We start from the raw sequence: 18,864 nt of genomic DNA, 5'->3' as shown, positions 1-18,864 counted from the left end.
CAGACTGAGCATCTGGAAGTTCAATCAGCTCCCGGATCAGTCAAGGTCACAACAACTCAAGAAGTCATCTTTATCAGTCTAAATGGATCAACCCCCCAGCCCCAGCCCTCACGGATATAAAGAAAAAGTCTTTATACCTCCCATTTGACTCCCTTTAAACCTCCTTTGAATCCAAAATGTGCCGACACGTAAAGGCTTAATCCTCTTCTCTTGCTCAGAGGATTCGGATGCATGTTTCTTTGAATCAGTTCTCTCACAAATTCAATTCTCTCTGTATTTATGGTGATCCTCATGTTAGCCTCCATGCTGTCTTTTCTCTCTTCACTTGTTCTGCTGCTTAACTCCATTTTTGTTATCCTTTCAAATACAGATTTGATGAAGCATGTGCTGAATTTAATAAATCTGTAGAAAGCTCAGAAACCTCCAACTTCACATTTCTGACCTTTACACCACTAGATGGTTTTAAATATTTTCCTTATCTATAACAGCAGTGACAGAACATATGGAAAATTAGCTTCAGATCAATCAGGGTTGTGTAGATTGAAGAAGTCAGAGCTCATAAATCATCCAATCCTGATGGGAGAGTGTGGATAAAGCTTAGTGATGCATTATTTACACAACCTGCTCACAGTTTCTGCGGGGCTTTCCACACTAAGCCGCCTCACAGCCTCGCTGATTTATGCTCTTGCGGCCGAACTTCAAGCTCTCGGTGCTTTTCATCATCCCTTCAGTATTTCACGGTCAGCCCGTCCAGCAACTGCCACAAACTAGATTCATCTCCGTCACAACAGCTCGCAAATAAATAAGTATAAACACACTTGAGGGTGCAGCTTTTCGACCCAACAAACGCCATGAAATGACCAAAAACCTGCCTCTAATGGTTTTCACTTCTCCACACCGAAGAGGATACCCCGTACAACTTCAGCAGTACAAACTTAAATCAAGTTTGTACTTACATCCATTAAATGTAAAAACCTAGCAGGTCAAATCACACAAACAGCCTTGTGAGGCTGCAATGCATCTCTTTGAGTCTTCAGTTTGGAGTCTTCATTATGGTTATAGGGTTGCACTGCCTCCCCCACCGCTCGGTGGAAATCACAGGGCTTAACGTCCCTTATTTTCCCTCAATACATCACTGTAAATAATAATAATGATGATAATAATAATAATAATAATAATAATAATACAGGCAGTCAAAGTTGTTGAATTAATGATAAGTGAAAAACAATACATCACTTATATTCCTCAGAGAGGTTTGGTCTGCTGTCTAAAGTACCACTGCTCCTTCAGAGGAAGTATAAGAAAACATTTCTTCTGCCACGCACGAAAACTAAACATATTTACTGCTGTAACCAGACTATATTTCCCACTCACACACTGACTCATGTGATCTTCATGACTCACACGATGGGAGGCGGGAGCATTGTCTCTCAGGACGACATTTGAGGTGGTTAAAAAATATTGGGAATCCCCATCAGGTGTCAGAACTGAAGAAGCCTTTTGTTATCCAGGCACCTGTTTATTTGGCATTTTATTCTGCCTCCACAGTCTTCTCCTGAGGTTTTGCAGATATGTGACCACCAACTACGTAACTTGGACCTGTTTGCCATTTTCAGTGTGTGAGAAGCAAGGTAGGCTAGTGTAGGCTCCAGTGACACAGGCCTAGAGCCCCAGTCACACAGGCCTAAAGACTGATCTGCAACCACCTGGCAACCAGTGGTCATTGGGGGACCAATGTGTATTTCCGACTGTTTTGGCTGTTAGCATACCGCTGCAGTCATAGATTGAATGGAAGCGATAGACTCGTCCACAAACACGGAAACTAAAAGTTTTGCCTTTGAAAAAGTTTGCCTTGCACTTTCTCGAGTTGTTAGCAACCATTTGCAGATAATAATGAAAAACCAGGCAATCTTCTAACAACGCCAACATGCCTTCTTGGGAACTGATTTCACCCAGCAAGAGCCAGAAACCTCCAACAACTACTGCCAACCAGAATAAATGTCTCCTCAGCCAGCGTTTGCATCGCATCCAATATGGCACACAACCCTTAATTCATGTCGTGTGAGAAATCTCAATACACGCAGATGTCATTTTTCAAACACAGGTATCGCCCCCTGGTCGCCATTAAATAGAATGCAGATTTCAGGAACTTCAGCGGAGGCAGTGACACTAATGTTTACAGACATTATCCAGTCGAAAGACCAAACAGAGCCTGAACCAAACAACTCCTCTATGATTCGAATGGCCTGCTAATATAGAGCTTAGATAACGTCAAAGGAAAGAAGATGAAACTAACGTTTGTCCAATTACTAACTTTGAACCTTTGCTGGAAGCATGCAAGAGGAACCACATCACAACAGGGGCAATTTAGATTTAGAAAGTGCAGACATGTAAAAAGAAGAACAAATGATTCAGGCTCTATATGCTAAACACATATAAACCAGGACCAGCCTCTGAACTTCTCATGTTATGAAGTCATTTTCCCATCATCCATCATTGGCAGTGCCTCTCACTGGGGTACTCAGCTGATGACCCAATCTGCCATGCCTGCGCCCGTCAAACACCCCCAACAGGAAGAGACGTATCCACCTCTCCACAGAGGCACATTAACCAGCAGCGCACGTATGAGCGACCCAATTTTATTTTTTCTAATGCAAGTCCTATGCCTGCTTTGCTGTTCTCAACAGGATATGAAAGATGAGGAGATCACAGACGGAGAGGGCCAGAAGCCTGCAGCAAACACAATAGGAGCGATGGTATCGATGACGTACCAGGAAGCTTATTTAGCCGCGCTCGTGCCCAAATTATTATTTCACACGCCGAATGAACAGCAGGCGAGAGAGCAGCGCTGCTGATGGAGCCTCTCGGCTTCCCGAGGAGGGAGTTAGAAACCGAACGATGGCAGCCCACATCATTAGGATGCTGACGCAGATACAGCCTCCGTTAGAAGAATCCAATACCAGAGACAGTCAGGGAGTCATTTACACTCCACATAATAGAGCACGTCTCCTCTGACTTTTTAAAACCTTGTTTTAGTCCCTCTACATTTTTCCCTTCCTAAAATTCAGAGAGAGAGATGAGTGGATGTAAAAGTCGAATAATTTTCATCAGCCGTAACATTTACAATAATTGCACTGTCATAACCAGCAGTGAGTTCTATTTTTATTTATTTTTGACTGCAAATTAAAATCAGAAAAACTAAGCCATTACTTAAGTCCCAAAAAATGCAGTTCCTCTGATGTCCACTAGGGTCTCTAACAGTGCCTGAGTCCCAACAGGCACACATGTTAAGATCCAGTCTTACCATAGAAATAAACTTGTTTACAGCCTGATAAAAAACAACAACAACCTGTTACTAGTTTCTATGTATAGTTTGCCTGTTAATCAGAGGCAGTGATTTTTTTAATAACATAGCCTTAAACTTTGCATCATTAGGGCCGTGACTGTTACAATCATCAAAGATTGTGCTCCAATTTTAGTGAATAAGAAAACTTAGTTAGCACTAATTATCAGCTATAGCGTATGGACACAGTTTGGTAGTTGTGATCACTTCTGGCACCAAAACAACTAACATGGTGGATTTAACGCCGAAGCTGATGTTTGTAAGCCGTCAAACACATCAATTCCCTTTGTGGATGACGGAGGAAAGGAAAACTTGAAGCTCATAAAAGACTAACCATTATTTGATCATTATCCAATGCATTCTGGGAAATAAGATCCCTCTGTTTTATTATCCAGATGGACTATTAACCTGCAGGAAACAAAAACTGAAGCTTGATTGCAGTTTGAGGTTAACTGGCCAAAATAAAACCAGAAAACAAAACAGCTCCTATTCACTGCCTACAAATGGTTTGTTTTAAGTGATCAGCCACGTAATGTCTTTGTTTCAGAAAGAAAAACTTTTCTCATTAGTTAAAATGTATTTATTAGATATTCTGTAAGTCTTAAAAACTCAAGTTGGTGCAAACTTCTTTTTAGGTTCATGAAGATGTTTTCAGCCTGCACAGAGATATGTTATGCCCGGCTCGCTAAGGACATAAAGCAGATTTCTTTGTTAAGTATAAACTGAGGAAAAGAAGGACAAAAGAAAACTACGTGCTAACCTATAACCAACACGTGACTGAAATTAGAAATAACTACAAACCAAAGCAGAAAGATGACCTAAGTGGGGCGCCAGAAAGGCACCAGCTTTCTGGGAGGAGAGAGAGTGAGGGGCTGCCATCTTGGAACGATATCAGCTCATATAGGCTCCCAAACAAGTGAAGTTCTTTTTTCCTAAAGGATGGGAGGGGCAGTTAATGAGGACCCGGACAGAAAGAATCAAAACAAATGGATGGATGGATGCATGAATGCTTCACCTTTCATCTGAAAGGCTTCTTTAGTTATCAAAGCTGATGAGGAGTTCGAGATAATGAACCTCTAGTGGGGTTGTCATCTTGAGGTGTTGACCATCCTATCAGGGTCACATGGGCCTAATCTAAGGCTGCCATGACGTGGAAGACAGCAAACCCACAGGGACCTGCTGTACATGGCATTTAATAATAAATGGTACCATTCATCATGAGTCATTCATAGTCTTTAACCAAATGTTAACAGCGTGGCCTAAACCTGTAGAGGAGTTTAAAGACCTCCAGAACGTTTCATCTATTCCATGTCAGATTTTTAATGGATTCATTTTATACCTGCGTTAAGAAATGCATGAATTAAATGGATGGATCAAATTATCAGATCAAAGTTTAAACACTTACCTTCCAACAGCTAATAAGTTTCACAGACCTGCTCTGACTCTGTTAAACACCAAAAGCTCATATATCAAAGGTCAAGAGCTCCAGTCATTATTCACAGAAATAAAGCGGGTCTGTGTCGGCTTCACGGGGAAATCAATCCTATTAGCGCTCACCGTGAATCATTTCAATTATGTTTCAGTGTCATTCATCCAAAGACAAACACTTTAAAGTCCAGCGAATCCCCACAGAGCTCATAATGAAATACTGAGACAGTTAATGTTTTTGTACCACTTAGCAGAATAAAGACGCTTAAAAAAATACGCACTCAAGTAAAAACATTTCACACATTTTTGGTGGTTTTATCTAAAGTGATAGAAGGAAAATATATTATCTCCTGACACAGGAGCTAACGCAGATAAATTCATTACAAATAGATCAAATTAAGGCTGTAAATAGAGAAAAATACTTGCTATTTGTTTTTAATTTTTTAATATGTCTGTGAGACTTCTGTGTATGGGAGGGTTGGGGTCTTTTTTTACAATAATAGGGTGTGCTGGAGCTCTGTCTGCTGCACCATCTGACGCCTTAGGTATTTGTGGCAAATAAATGATGTGTTTTGGTTAAGAAACTACAGTGTGTGCCCGCTGTGGCACAAAGAAATGAGATATCTGAAAATAAAGCACTCAAAGGGATACATTTATTTAATGTTTGGGGTTTTTTTTGTCAGATTTTTTGCATTAAGAGAAATGAATAATGTTTCCAGAAATATCCTATCTGCTCAGAGGGGTGAGGAGACCTCGTATCCCCCACATTCGGATGGAAAATAACGGAAACTCATCGGACAGGAGGAAGACTTGCTGCTCCACATGGCTCAGGAATTCCAACTGTTCCGGGCCCATCTCGACCCTGTGCGCCACCTCGGGTTTCTGCAGGAGCTCCTCCAGGACGGTGAACAGGTAGCATGACTTCTGGTACCGGTCGACGGGAAACGTGTCAAGCACCGAGCCGTCACGCCCCTGTAAAGGAAAATTAGTTTAACCAAAACTCGAATCTATGAAAGAACCAGTTTCCTGTGTGAGGTTTAAGGTCAGAATTCAGCACAAAACAAAGAATACTTGTTCCACTCACTGTTACAGCGATACAAATCTCATCAACATGAGGGGAGAAACGCGGCAAAAAGATGAACAAGGACAAGAAGAGGGGCAAGAGGAAAGACAAGGATGAGAAGACAGAAGAGGATGATGAAGAGGAAGGAGAAGGAGGGCATGAAGAACAAGCAGGAGGAGATAATGTTGTGTTGTTGATCTTTTTAAGCGGGGGGGGGGGGGGGGGGGGGGGGGTGTTTCCAAACTGGTCTCATGTGATGAAGGTCTGTGTAAGGCGCTGGCAGGTCTCAGACATGACAACAGTGAGACGAGCTGTCACAACTCATCCTCGTTTTTAAGGAGACTTTAAAAAAAACAAAAAACAAAAACAAAAAAGTAATTTGAAATATTTTAGTGCCAATTAAGGGCTTATTTTCAAACTGAGATCATTGACTTTGAAGACTTGAAGGATCTGCAGGAGCCCAAATGATTATTGAAAGAACTGGAGCACTGGGGTAATCCCTGAGACGATGGGCTTTTAGATGATGAAACAACAAATACTCGTGCCACGAGTTATTTACCTGCAGATGAAAGACGAGAAACACGAGATCCGACTGTTTTCAGAGCACAAACTGAGTGAAAGGAAATACAACACACAACAGCTCAAATCAAAACGTAATTATTCAAACCAGCAGAAGCTGCTGCATCTCATCCCGACTACATCCCAGTGAGAGAGAGAGTGTGTGTGTGTGTGTTGTTTGCATGTAAAAGTTGGTGTGTGAGGGATGTCACAAAGAAAAACAAGCGCCAGATGGCTGTCAGGTATTCCTCCTGGCAAAAACCTTCAGAGAACCGACAGGATGCGACAACAACACCCTCTTAACCCTACACACACATACACACACACACACGCGCGCGCGCACACACACACACACACACGCATGCGCGCACACACACACACACACACACACACACACACACACACACACACAGGCCCGACCCCATCAGCATCAGGCCAGCCGCCATTTTTTAAAATCACGATTCATGTTTTTCTTCCTGAAAGCTCTCCAGCTTCTCCTCTGCTGACACAAAGAGACGAAACACTGAGAGACACACAGATTCACCAAAAACAAATAAACTGTCAATAAATTACTGAAATATTTCAGGGAAATGTGAAATTGTGAACACTTCAAATATGTCATCTTCCACTGTAACAACTGTAAAAATCTAAATCAGATTATTGGGATCTCTGGTCCTCTGGAAGCGCTGATTCTGTGGAGACCACGGATCAGGAACACTTCCAGAAATCACTGAACACAGATGCCATCAAATTTAAAGTGACTTCAACTGTTTCTCAGTGTAAGCATCTGATGCTTTGTGCGTTGTACTGTGAATAAATATTTATATTTTCCAAAGCGTCCCAACGTTTTTGGGATCCTGGGTGTATTTTAACTTCCGCTCACGCAGAATACCAGAACTGTGTTTTTGTTGTTGTTCATTACCTGAACTCACTGAATTAAAAATGCCTCTGATAGTCTGACTGGAGAAAGGAAAAAGCCAATGTCACCATCACCAAATAAGATGATATTAGTCGTGATGAGTTGCTCAATCACTGCATCATATTTCTGAGGTCAGAGCTCCAGAAACACCTGCAGGTACATTTAATCGTTCCACCAACACATTTAAACCCAAGCAGCTACAGCACTTTAACTAACCTTTAACTTGTATAGTTATAAAAATGTCAGTAATTCCTGAAGAGTTCATGAAAAACTTTTGTTGAACTCCTTGAATTAAAGCCAAAAAATTCTTGACTAATTTAAAATCTACTGTGGTGTTGTACAAAGGCAAAGCTACAAAAATCAGTTAAAATCCAAAAACTTAAGAATTTAAATGTATTAACCCTTTCACGCAAAGACTGTTCTCTTGTATTTGTGTCAGTGTTAATGGTATACTTGCACATAAACCACTACATTGGACACCGATGTGTCACCTCCACACCCTGCCACCCACTGGTCGTTTAATGTAACTATAGATGTACGACATGTTTCATGGTAACAAAAGAGCTCCCAAAAAAGCCAGCTGAAGCTGAATTACAACCCATAAGACACTGTTAAAAAACAGATTCAGGGAACACTCGATCGTCTCAGTACAACACAAAATCAGGGATATCAAACCACTGTTAATCCATTTCAGCTGCTTTCATCCAAACTGACGTGAAAACAGATGAACAGGAGAGGGAACAACAAACCAACCCTCACTTCTGCAGGTGGTGGTCACAGACCGCTGCATTTTCTTCACTGATTTTTCTTAATGTCCTCTATGTCACCTTCAGCCTGTTCAGCTTCATGTTAGCACAGGAAGTCCAGCTCATCCATACGTGTCACCTGAAGAAGGTTTGCCAAGTGTCCCGGCACAATCACGGGGGTGTGAAGGAGACACCAGGAGACACCAGTAGGGCTGCGAGCTCCACCGAGGCTCAGAGTGAGATAAAGGATGCTTATTATGATACGTAAATCATGCAAAGCTACTCTAATAGAATCCAAGAGTAACAATACAAAGCTGGAAATGTTTAATTTTTATAGCTCGTTGGAGCGCTCACACATAATGATATTTCAATATGTGCTGTGCTGTTTCCAGACTGCACCACACACATGCAAAGCTCATGCTTATGTAACTGTGCTGTTTATTTAGAGGCATGTCAGTCAGTGTGAGCGTGACAGCAGGTTACAGTCCCCTTAGCTCTGCGTCTGAACCGTGAATTTATGGTGTACACATACTCACAGCATGTGGTTATATTTGGTGGAACACGAAGAGGCCGCAGATATTCGCACAATCGGCCGTCAGCGGCTGTCAGCAAGATGGAGACGGTTTCATCTGATGTGGTGAACACAGGCGTGAAGGCAGAGAGGAGGCTTCGCAGGTCTTTGCTAGAGAGGCGACTCAATCATCTCTGAGTCCTTCCTCTTTCACGTCGTTGTGCCGCCGACCGGCTTTGGTCTACCATCCGTTTAAAACCAACAAACCGACCAAGTGGTGAAGCTGAGACAAGGGAATGAAAGCGGTTCACACAGAGGGATAAGTGCAGAGAGAATATCATGATTAATTTTTAAAAGAACCTCTCGCTTTATACCAGAAAAACAACCAAAGCTCTGCACTGATCTCAGGAGGGCTGTCAACCAGTGTTTCATAATTTGATTATATAATCAGTTAAAAAAAATTAGACATTCAGCTGTGAAATTAATATTTGATCGTGGGGGGAAAAAAAGCAGCTCGCACAACTACTGTCTGCCTCCTGAGCAGCAAAGTGGAAAACCTGACAGAAATACATGGAGCTCTCTGTTATTTGTATTCAAACCTAAAAAGTCCTGCTCATTACCTGCAGATGAGCCAACCCTTTGTTGTGTTACACCCCTCGAGTGAGAACGTTCTGTTATTGTTTCATCTAAATGCGGCGTTTGATTAGTGAGAGTGGACCAGCACTGGTAGCTAATCACTGAATGCAAACGTCTGTGTTTGGAGCATACTAACAACTAGGGGTGGGTTTTAATAATCAATTCATCGATTAAAATCAATTCTGGCTTGGATAACGTGATATCGATTCATTAAAATCCTGAATCGATTTTTTTTATATATAAATGTATTTTGCCCAAAATTCCAGAATCTCGGGTGAAACGTCACAAAATTTTGACAACCACCAAACATTTAAAACAGTAAATGAGAGCAGGTACACGGCTTCTGCACAAAGACGTAAACACAAAGCACGGACCCAGGATCAGAATCAGTGAGATGTCGCCTTTCTCACCCGACGGCACGGACACGGTCGGGGCTGAAAGCCGACAGCTCGCTGATACGGATGTTTCGGCGGGTCCGCGCTTTGTGTTTACTTCCTTTTTGCGCTGATTCTGAAGCTGTTAGTTTTATCTCTCTCCAAACAATATTGACCGAGCCAGCAGCAAAAGAAGATCCAAACTGAGCTTCACATAAACATCGTCATGGACTCCCTCTGACTTTTGCTGTTTTGCTTCCACCACAATAAAATCACACTTTATGCACAGCTCTCTCTCTCTCTGTACTTCAAGAACAGTTTCCCGTCTATCTGCATTATTCGCTTGCTTGTTATGCACAAGTCTACCATTATTTACAGCGATGTCGGCCGCTGTTATTTTTTCCTTTTACTTACTTCCGTAAAGAAAACCTAATTTCTGCCGGCTTCTGAACAAATTTAAACTTTTTAAAATTATACAAAATGCAAAATGCTTAGCCGTGTCTCTAATAAAACCGCTGTAACTTCAGAGGTAATGTTCATATGTTGATTAATGGTTTTCTTTCGTTTTTGATGTACTGCAGAATATTTTTATAAAATCCCAGGCCAGGAAAATCACCTTCATGTTTTTCTGTGTTTTATCTTCAGCTACTTTGACACAAAGGCATCTGCTGTGATGCTTACACCTTTGATAAAAGTCTGGAAAGTGTCAGCTTCCTTTTTATAGATACAAAAATATGTAAATGTATGGATCTGAATTATAATATTTCTGACTGTCTGAGGCAAAATTTCCCAGATTCAAATCGAATAGAATCGAATCGAATCGTGGATCGAATCGATTCAGGACCTTGTAAATCGGAATCGAATCAATTCTAGAAATCAGTGACGATACCCAGCCCTACTAACAACACCAGGAGAGTCAGAGCATTAAAGACTATTAGTGCATCAGCTCGGCCAGCAGATCCAACGCCTGAGTGAAATACAGCAGCTGTGGATGAGAGCAGAGCTCAGGCTTACATGCTGCTTGGTTAACTGCTATTTGATATCGGACACATTCAGCGTCTGATTTCAGATTTTCAGTTCAGTCTTAAGGCTACATACATCGGTGCATTTACCCTCAGACATACACTCGGGTCATTTTCTCCAGTTTGCATAAAAATGTTATGATAAAAAGTTTGGACACATATATAACGGTGCCTGTGAATTAATCAGTTAAAATTAGAGTAGTAGAAATCTGTTCTATTCTATTCGGGTTAGACCGTCAACTGATACTTTTGTTTTTGTGGCACAGCTTGTGATATTTGCTAAGTCAAGCATAAAAGTGAAAATAGCATTTTCTTCATTTTTGTGACAAAGAATTTACAAAAAGTATTCTGTTTTATTTGAGTATTAATGTGAAATATAAATACGTACGATTCAAAAATGATCACTACATAGTTTTTGTGCTATAAATTTTTTTGTTTTCTTTTTAACGCTCAACTAAAGGACTTTGAATGTTTGAATGTTTTAATATGCAAAATGTAAATCACACTTCAGGCTTCACATGAAGCTGCTGACTGTAGTTCTGTTATTACCTTCACTGAGAAAGATATGACCTATCTATGTTCGCCTCTGTCAGTGCGCTCCAGGGTGGCTGTGGCTACAATGTAGCTTGCCATCACCAGTGTGTGAATGTGTGTGTGAATGAGTGGATGACTGGTTGTGTAAAGCGCTTTGGGGTCCTTAGGGACTAGAAAAGCGCTATACAAATACAGGCCATTTACTCTCTTGTAATTAGCACAGGCCTAAAAACAACCAGACCTAATCACTGTTGATGAAGTCCAGTTATTTTCATTACTACCCATCACTGGTTCAACTAACCGACTTGCGGTTTAATTGATAGAAATCTAACATGACAAACAGGCCAGAGGACACACAGAGGGGCTGTTAAACTGTTCGCGAGTTCAATCAGTCAACTTATTGAGGAACTGGGGAAACATTTAATGGGGAAACATTTCAGTTCTAATAAGGTCACCAAAAAAACAAAGTCAATAATTTAATGGCTCTTATATTATGACTCATCAATATCAGTGAAACCCATCAGCCTAAGAGAAATACTGCAGGTGACACAAAACCAATCAATTCGAACAAACCGACAGGGAATTCATGGTCTCTGGGTCCTCCTTCAGGTAAGTCACAATCTCATTTGTGGGTTTTGGACTGTTGATAAGAGGAAAACAATAATAGGAAACCCAGCTTTTACCTTTGAAATATGTGCAACCTGAATGGTTTATTGTCTGCAGACCTGTGCGTCCAGCAGATTTAAACCTCTGTAAAGGAGACTATGCCGCGACTTTCATTTGACAACAACAGAGCAGCGTCAAGGAGGTCGAGCGGCTTTATGCCCGTGAGGTTGGTGAGATATTCCATTTTAATCTCCAACCTGTCAAACACTCACATGCCCACGAAATTTATGAAGCTGTGAAGCGAGATTCAATGAACGGCAGAAATCGATAACTGGAACGAGGATCCAGAGGGAGCGGTGATGGAGCATCTGTGAGGAGCATATAGAAACATAACGGGGGCTCGAGCTCCACTGCAGGAGACAGAAATACTCTCAGAGGACCTGCTGGGCCTCCTCTGATCAAATCTGATTAAGAAAATCAACAACCTCCCAAAGTTTCTACATTTACTCCAATAAAACTCATTTTTCAGGGAGTTTAATGTTTCTTTAGTCACAGGCTGTATTTTACAAAACAACAAAATCAACTTCAGGCTTCATTCAGTGAGCCAAGAAACTCATCAGGAAAGTGTTTGCTGAGGTCACAGAGCAAAAGCACCTAGGGCCGTTTCTGCAACTACAAGAATCGCCCCCTGCTGGCCATTAAAAAGAATACCAGTTTAAAGCACTGAAAGGCTTCATTTTTCAGAATCTGAAGCTGCATCCAGCTTTCTGCATCCACCCACTGGTTAAAGGAGCCTCAGCATTAGCTTTGCGGCTGCTGCCATGTTAGTTTCAGTTAGAGGTCACAGAATTATTGAACAACTGTCCACCATGTTTACATTAAAGTCTCTGCAAAGACACAAACTGGTGGCAGGAAAGGTGAATATATGTGAATCTGCTTCTGTGGGACTACAAATAAAAAACTTTGGGAATAAAATCAGCTTCACTCCGTGTTTGCTGAGATACTTCCACAGACTGGATTTTCACGATGCCACCAACAGTAAGAAATGGAGGGCAGGTTTCGTCGTTGCTGTTAAATTTTGTTTTACAATACAGAAAAACAGAGAGAGGAAGCTTGGAGGAAAGCGAGTAAAATCATGAAACTTCGTGTTAAAGCGTGTGAAAGCGAAATGAATGTGTGAAATCTGAGCTTGTATGGCTTTGTGTCATAATTAACTTGTAAGTCTTCAGTTAATTCAGCCTGTGTTTTATGGCATTTGTGTGAATCTTGCAGGAGAAAGCTCACAAAGGAAAGCTCACGATTCTCTTCAGAAACCTTCATTTTGTCCCGTCTTTCACCCGAGCTGATGGGAGTATATTTTCAGGCTGTAAACGTGTTAATTTCTGCTATAAAGACATTTTAACCCAGGCGTTATTGAGGACTGACTACCAGCCTCTAGTGGACATTAGAGGAACTGCAGCTTTTGGTGCTTCCACGCTGGCTTCACTTCTTAGTGATCAGATATTAGAAGCATGAGGTACTGTACTGTAAGCTTCTGTAACATTCAAATACATCTGTGACTTTTCAGCAGACTGCTTAAAGGCAAATACCTGAACCAGTCCTCCTCCTCCAATCCAAAGTACGAGTACAATGCACACCAAACCAATCAAACCATTTTCTCTCCCTCATCTCGGAGTATCTGCCCCAAAAACACGAGGTACAAATCACCACAGACTTTAAATAATCACTCTTCCATTTCCCCCGCTCAACAGCACAGCTAACTCCTCCTTTAATGTGCTGCAAAAAAAGTCAGCGTGAACTCTGCTGTGACTACAGAACTACAGTCCGACCAGAGGGAAAACAAGCTTTCTGAAGAAAAAGTGGTTAAGAGCGTCCGCACGCAGAGACGAGCAGCATCTCATCTACTGCACTCTTTCTCAGGTCGTCTCCAAACAAAGGAAAGGAGATGTTAAAGAGACTTTCTAATGAGCTGAGACCCCTCCATCAGTGGGTGCTTCTGATCCTCTCTGTGGGTCTGAGAGATTAAAATCTCCCTCGGGTAATACTTCTCCTCTTTTACAATCCACCAGATGATTTTAATGAGTAAACAAAACCAAATAAATCTCCAGTTTAGGGCTGCCACGATTAGTCGACTAGTCACGATTACGTCGACTATCAAAATCGTCGACGACTAATTTAATAGTCGACGCGTCGTTTGAAGCTTTGCAAGATCCCAAAAGACGCAGGAATAAGTAGTAGGATTTAAGAGTGTAATAACGGACTGAAACAGAACATGGCAGCACTGCATGTACAAGGATGCCAGCTGCCGTTAAACCTCGAAGAAGAAGTAGCTCTGTCCCAGAATTCATAGCGCAGCCCAGCTCAGTTTCCAACAATGACAGCAGCTAGTTAGTTTTAATATTACTCTTATTATTCTTTCTGGGTCACAAAATAAACGTTTAACATATTTTCAGGCGAGAATGTAACTGTGTAAACCTCAAATATCTGCTCAGTTTATCAAGACACCACATATTTTCAAAAGCGCTCCGACGTTTTCGGAGACGTCTGTTACCCGCTAGCACGATAGCTAGCCGGGGTTCAAGGCTAACTAGAGCCGTGAGAACACCGGACTCCTGGCAAATCGTTTTCAAACCCACCGCTGTCTTTCGCTACTCAGGTTAAACATGATATACAAGTCACTTAGATAACTTAAAAATGTTATTGTTTGGCTTTTTTAAAATATTTTATTTGTTCCTGAGTAAATCGGTTTGGCTGAAATTAAAGTTATAGTTTTTACACAGCTGAATAAACATCAAGCAGACAGCTGATTATCAGAAGTGTGAGATTCTCGAGAATTTACTGCGGTGTCCTGTTATATTTTAGATAGCAAGGAGTTTATTAAACTTCACCGAAACAATCTGCAAATTTCATTAAAATGTAACAAACTATCATCTTGTCTTTATTTTTAGTTAGCACATACCTTAAACACTTAAAGCTGTAAGCTAATGATAGTTATATAAGAGCAGATGCTGCTGGTGCAATAAGCTGTACGTTTTACGTCCAATGGATGATGATCTGATTAGTCGACTAATCGCAAAAATAATCGGTGACTAGTCGACTATCAAAATAATCGTTTGTGGCAGCCCTACTCCAATTAAAATTGTGCGACCAGCAAAAGAACAGACAGCAGCTGAAGGGAACGAGAAATTCAGTGGACCAAGCAGAAACAAACTTATTTGCAGAGTTTCTCTTTTTGTGTTCATTCAGCAACTGACAGAACTACAATAACAATAATAATAATAATAAAAAAGCTTCTGCTGCATGAAAAATAATAAAGTTTGTGTTTCTGGCCACACAAGCTTCAGGTCCCTCCCTGAAGAGCGGACCTCCTCTTCCTGCAGTTCTCTTTACAGTGATGAACTGATTGTGTTGATTAGTTAACGTTTTAATTTTCATTTAATGGTGCTTACAGGTCTGAGGGCTGAATGCTGCATTCAGCTGAACTAAACTGCACATATGGCAGCAGATTTGCATTATTTACACCCAGGAGGGATATGATAGGATCATTTATACTTAACAGGCTGTGTCTATTATAGGCTCAAAAGTAGCTTTAGAAGTTGCCAGATCCTGGTATAGGCAGGAAGGCAGCAGCAGCAATCATTATAAACTCACTGTAAACGTGGTTATTCACAGAACCACAGAGCTGGCATACAGGAGAAACCAGCAGACAGCAGAGGATAACTGCATGTTTCCTGCTGTAAACGCAAAGCTGGAGACAACATGATGGGCTGAGTGTCGGGTCGTTAGCACTCCTCCTCTGCAGGCTGACAGTGATGAGACAAGCTGATGCCTTTGAATAATCCTGATAAACTGCCCTATCCCTCCATGCCAGGTACAGATTATTAATCCAGGCCAAACCACGAGGTCACAATGAACCTAAACATTTTCACAGCGACCTGAGTCTGAGGCCGAGGTCCAGGCAAGTGCTAGCTTTGAAGGCTGGCAAAATTGAGTTTGAGGCAATTTTCTGGAGGAGTGCAGGAAGTTGAGATGTTACAGAGACGTGTCCTCATAAAAGACCACAATTAGAATCAGTTCATGTTTACTCTGTGCAGCAGGAGCTCAGCACCCAGATTTTAGTTTCATTTTAATGTTATTCAGTAACTCCACAGGAAATAATACATTTATAGCATGTGATCAGAGGTGTTGTGTGGTGTTGTGTCATTGTTGTGAGTTTCGATTTGAATATGGACTTAACTGTACTACAGCTCCTGACATGTTTAAAAGCAGCAGGTAAGGAGACTTACCTGGAGAAAGGAGGAGAAAGGAGTTTGTGCTTCTGACTCTGCAGTTACCTCTTGATATATTTCAGGTGTTCATGACGGTGAAGTGCAGTTCAGTTATAAAGGCATTAAAAACTTGTGGGCCTTAGAGTACCTGATTAAATTATCAAAACACAAGCAAGTCTATGTTTTTACAGTTCCATAAAAAACATATTCTTTAACCGTGCTAGCAGTCCATCACATCGATCCAGACTAAAATATCTACGTTATGAGCCAGAGTCCATTAGACTGGGACATACATTACTGTGTCCCTCAGGAAAAGTTGTAACAGCTTTGGTGATTTCTAACCCTGTCATCAGCGGGTCGAAATCTCCATTCATTCACCCATTTCCTCCATCATTCATCCAAGCGGGGTCGTGGCGGGTCATTGGCTAACAGGCTGGGTGAACCTGTTAATTACCACTTCGGGGATTTGGAAATATGCGGGGCAATTTGCACTGAGGTGGATGGGTGGAGGTGGAGGACCTGCACTTGGCAACCCTTTTAGATCTGTATGCAGCGAGGCAGTCTGAAGCACCATGACCCAGATAGCATCAGCTGCCCTGAGATTAAAGCACAGCATCCTGAAAGGTATTTAATCGTCCATTTGATTAGACTCGGAGCTCGTAACACCACAACTGGACCGTAGCAACACACACTGTTAATGGTGATGGAGGGACGGTCATGCCGAGGTGTTAATCAGAGTTTCTCCAGTAGAAGAAAACAAGAATGTGGGCTTCATAGATAATTGGCAAACCTTCTGGAGGAAACCTGGTCTTGTTAGGAGAGACGGCATCCATCCCACTTTGGATGGAGCAGCTCTCATTTCTAGAAACATGGACAAATTTATTAAACCCCCCAAAATATGACTATCCAGAGTTGGGACCAGGAAGCAGAGTTGCAGTCTTACACGCCTCTCTGCAGCTTTTCTCCTCCTGCTACCCCCCCAAAAACCCATCTCCATAGAGACTGTGTCAGCTTCCAAAAAGACAAAAAACAAACTAAAAACCAGCAACAAACAACTTAAACATAAACAATTACAAAGAAAGAACAGTACAGTATCCACATCTGAACCAAAGAGTAAAACAGTGAAATGTGGATTATTAAATATTAGGTCTCTCTCCTCCAAGTCTCTGTTAGTACATGACTTAATAATTGATCAACAAATTGATTTACTCTGCCTTACAGAAACCTGGTTGCAGCAGGATGATTATGTTAGTTTAAATGAATCAACACCCCCGAGTCATTCTAACTACCAGAAACCTCGAAGCACAGGCCGAGGGGGCGGTGTGGCAGCAATTTTTCACACCAGCCTATTAATTAATGAAAGACCAAGACAGACTTTTAATTCATTTGAAAGCCTGATGCTTAACATTGTCCACCCCAGCTGTGAAACTCAGAAACCAGTCTTACTTGTTATCATCTATCGTCCACCTGGGCCTTACACAGAGTTTCTGTCTGATTTCTCAGACTTTATATCTAATTTAGTTCTGAGCTCAAATAAAATAATTATTGTGGGTGATTTTAACATCCATGTAGATGCTAAAAATGACAGCCTCAACATGGCATTTAGTCTGTTATTAGACTCAATCGGCTTCTCTCAAAATGTAAAAGAACCCACCCACCACTTTAATCACACTCTAGATCTTGTTTTAACATATGGCATAGAAACTGAACATTTAACAGTGTTTCCTGAAAACCCTCTCCTGTCTGATCATTTCCTGATAACATTTACATTTACAATAATTGATTACACAGCGGTGGAGAGTAGATTTTATCAAAGTAGATGTCTTTCTGAAAGCGCTGTAACTAAGTTTAAGAATATAATCCACCCACTGTTATCATCTTCAATGCCCTGTACCAACACAGAGCAGAGCAGCTATCTGAACGCTACCCCAACAGAGGTTGATTATCTTGTTAATAATTTCACCTCCTCACTACGTACGACTCTGGATACTGTAGCTCCAGTGAAAACTAAGGTCTCTAATCAGAAGTACCTGACTCCGTGGTATAATTCTCAAACACGTACCCTAAAGCAGATGACTCGTAATCTGGAGAGGAAATGGCGTGTCACAAATTTAGAGGATCACCATTTAGCCTGGAGAAATAGTTTGCTGCTTTATAAGAAAGCCCTCCGCAAAGCCAGAACAGCTTACTATTCATCACTGATTGAAGAAAATAAGAACAACCCCAGGTTTCTCTTCAGCACTGTAGCCAGGCTGACAAACAGTCAGAGCTCTGTTGAGCCAACCATCCCTTTAACGTTAACTAGTAATGACTTCATGAACTTCTTCACAAATAAAATTTTTATCATTAGAGAAAAAATTACCAGTAATCATCCCACAGATGTAATATTATCTACAGCTACTCTTAGTACCATTGATGTTAAGTTAGACTCTTTTTCTCCAATTGATCTTTCTGAGTTAACTTCAATAATTACTTCCTCCAAACCATCAACGTGTCTTTTAGACCCCATTCCTACAAAACTGCTCAAAGAAGTCCTGCCATTAATTAATTCTTCGATCTTAAATATGATCAACCTATCTCTAATGGTCGGCTATGTACCACAGGCCTTCAAGCTGGCTGTAGTTAAACCTTTACTCAAAAAGCCATCTCTAGACCCAGCAGTCTTAGCTAATTATAGGCCAATCTCCAACCTTCCTTTCATATCAAAAATCCTTGAAAGAGTAGTTGTCAAACAGCTAACAGATCATCTGCAGAGGAATGGTTTATTTGAAGAGTTTCAGTCAGGTTTCAGAGCTCATCACAGCACAGAAACAGCTTTAGTGAAGGTTACAAATGATCTTCTTATGGCCTCTGACA

The 18,864-nt window shown here is 41.3% G+C and overlaps 1 protein-coding gene across 1 annotated transcript in view; it reads right to left on the bottom strand.

Moving 5' to 3' along the window:
* Nucleotides 1-1,119: 1,119 nt before the first annotated feature.
* The window catches only part of mei4 (meiosis-specific, MEI4 homolog (S. cerevisiae)), an 81,606-nt gene continuing 63,861 nt past the window's right edge, over nucleotides 1,120-18,864 (bottom strand). The window contains exon 5 of the mRNA XM_084953248.1: nucleotides 1,120-5,743. Within this exon, the coding sequence (XP_084809374.1) occupies nucleotides 5,498-5,743 (246 nt within the window). The 3' untranslated portion in view covers nucleotides 1,120-5,497. The remainder of the gene's footprint in view (nucleotides 5,744-18,864) is intronic.

This window comes from Perissodus microlepis, chromosome 15 (assembly GCF_051167445.1).
Source record: "Perissodus microlepis isolate ML-2025 ecotype Zambia chromosome 15, ASM5116744v1, whole genome shotgun sequence".
NCBI lineage: Eukaryota > Metazoa > Chordata > Actinopteri > Cichliformes > Cichlidae > Perissodus > Perissodus microlepis.
Note: the sequence above shows the minus strand (reverse complement) of the source record. Positions and strands in the feature narration are given on the sequence as shown.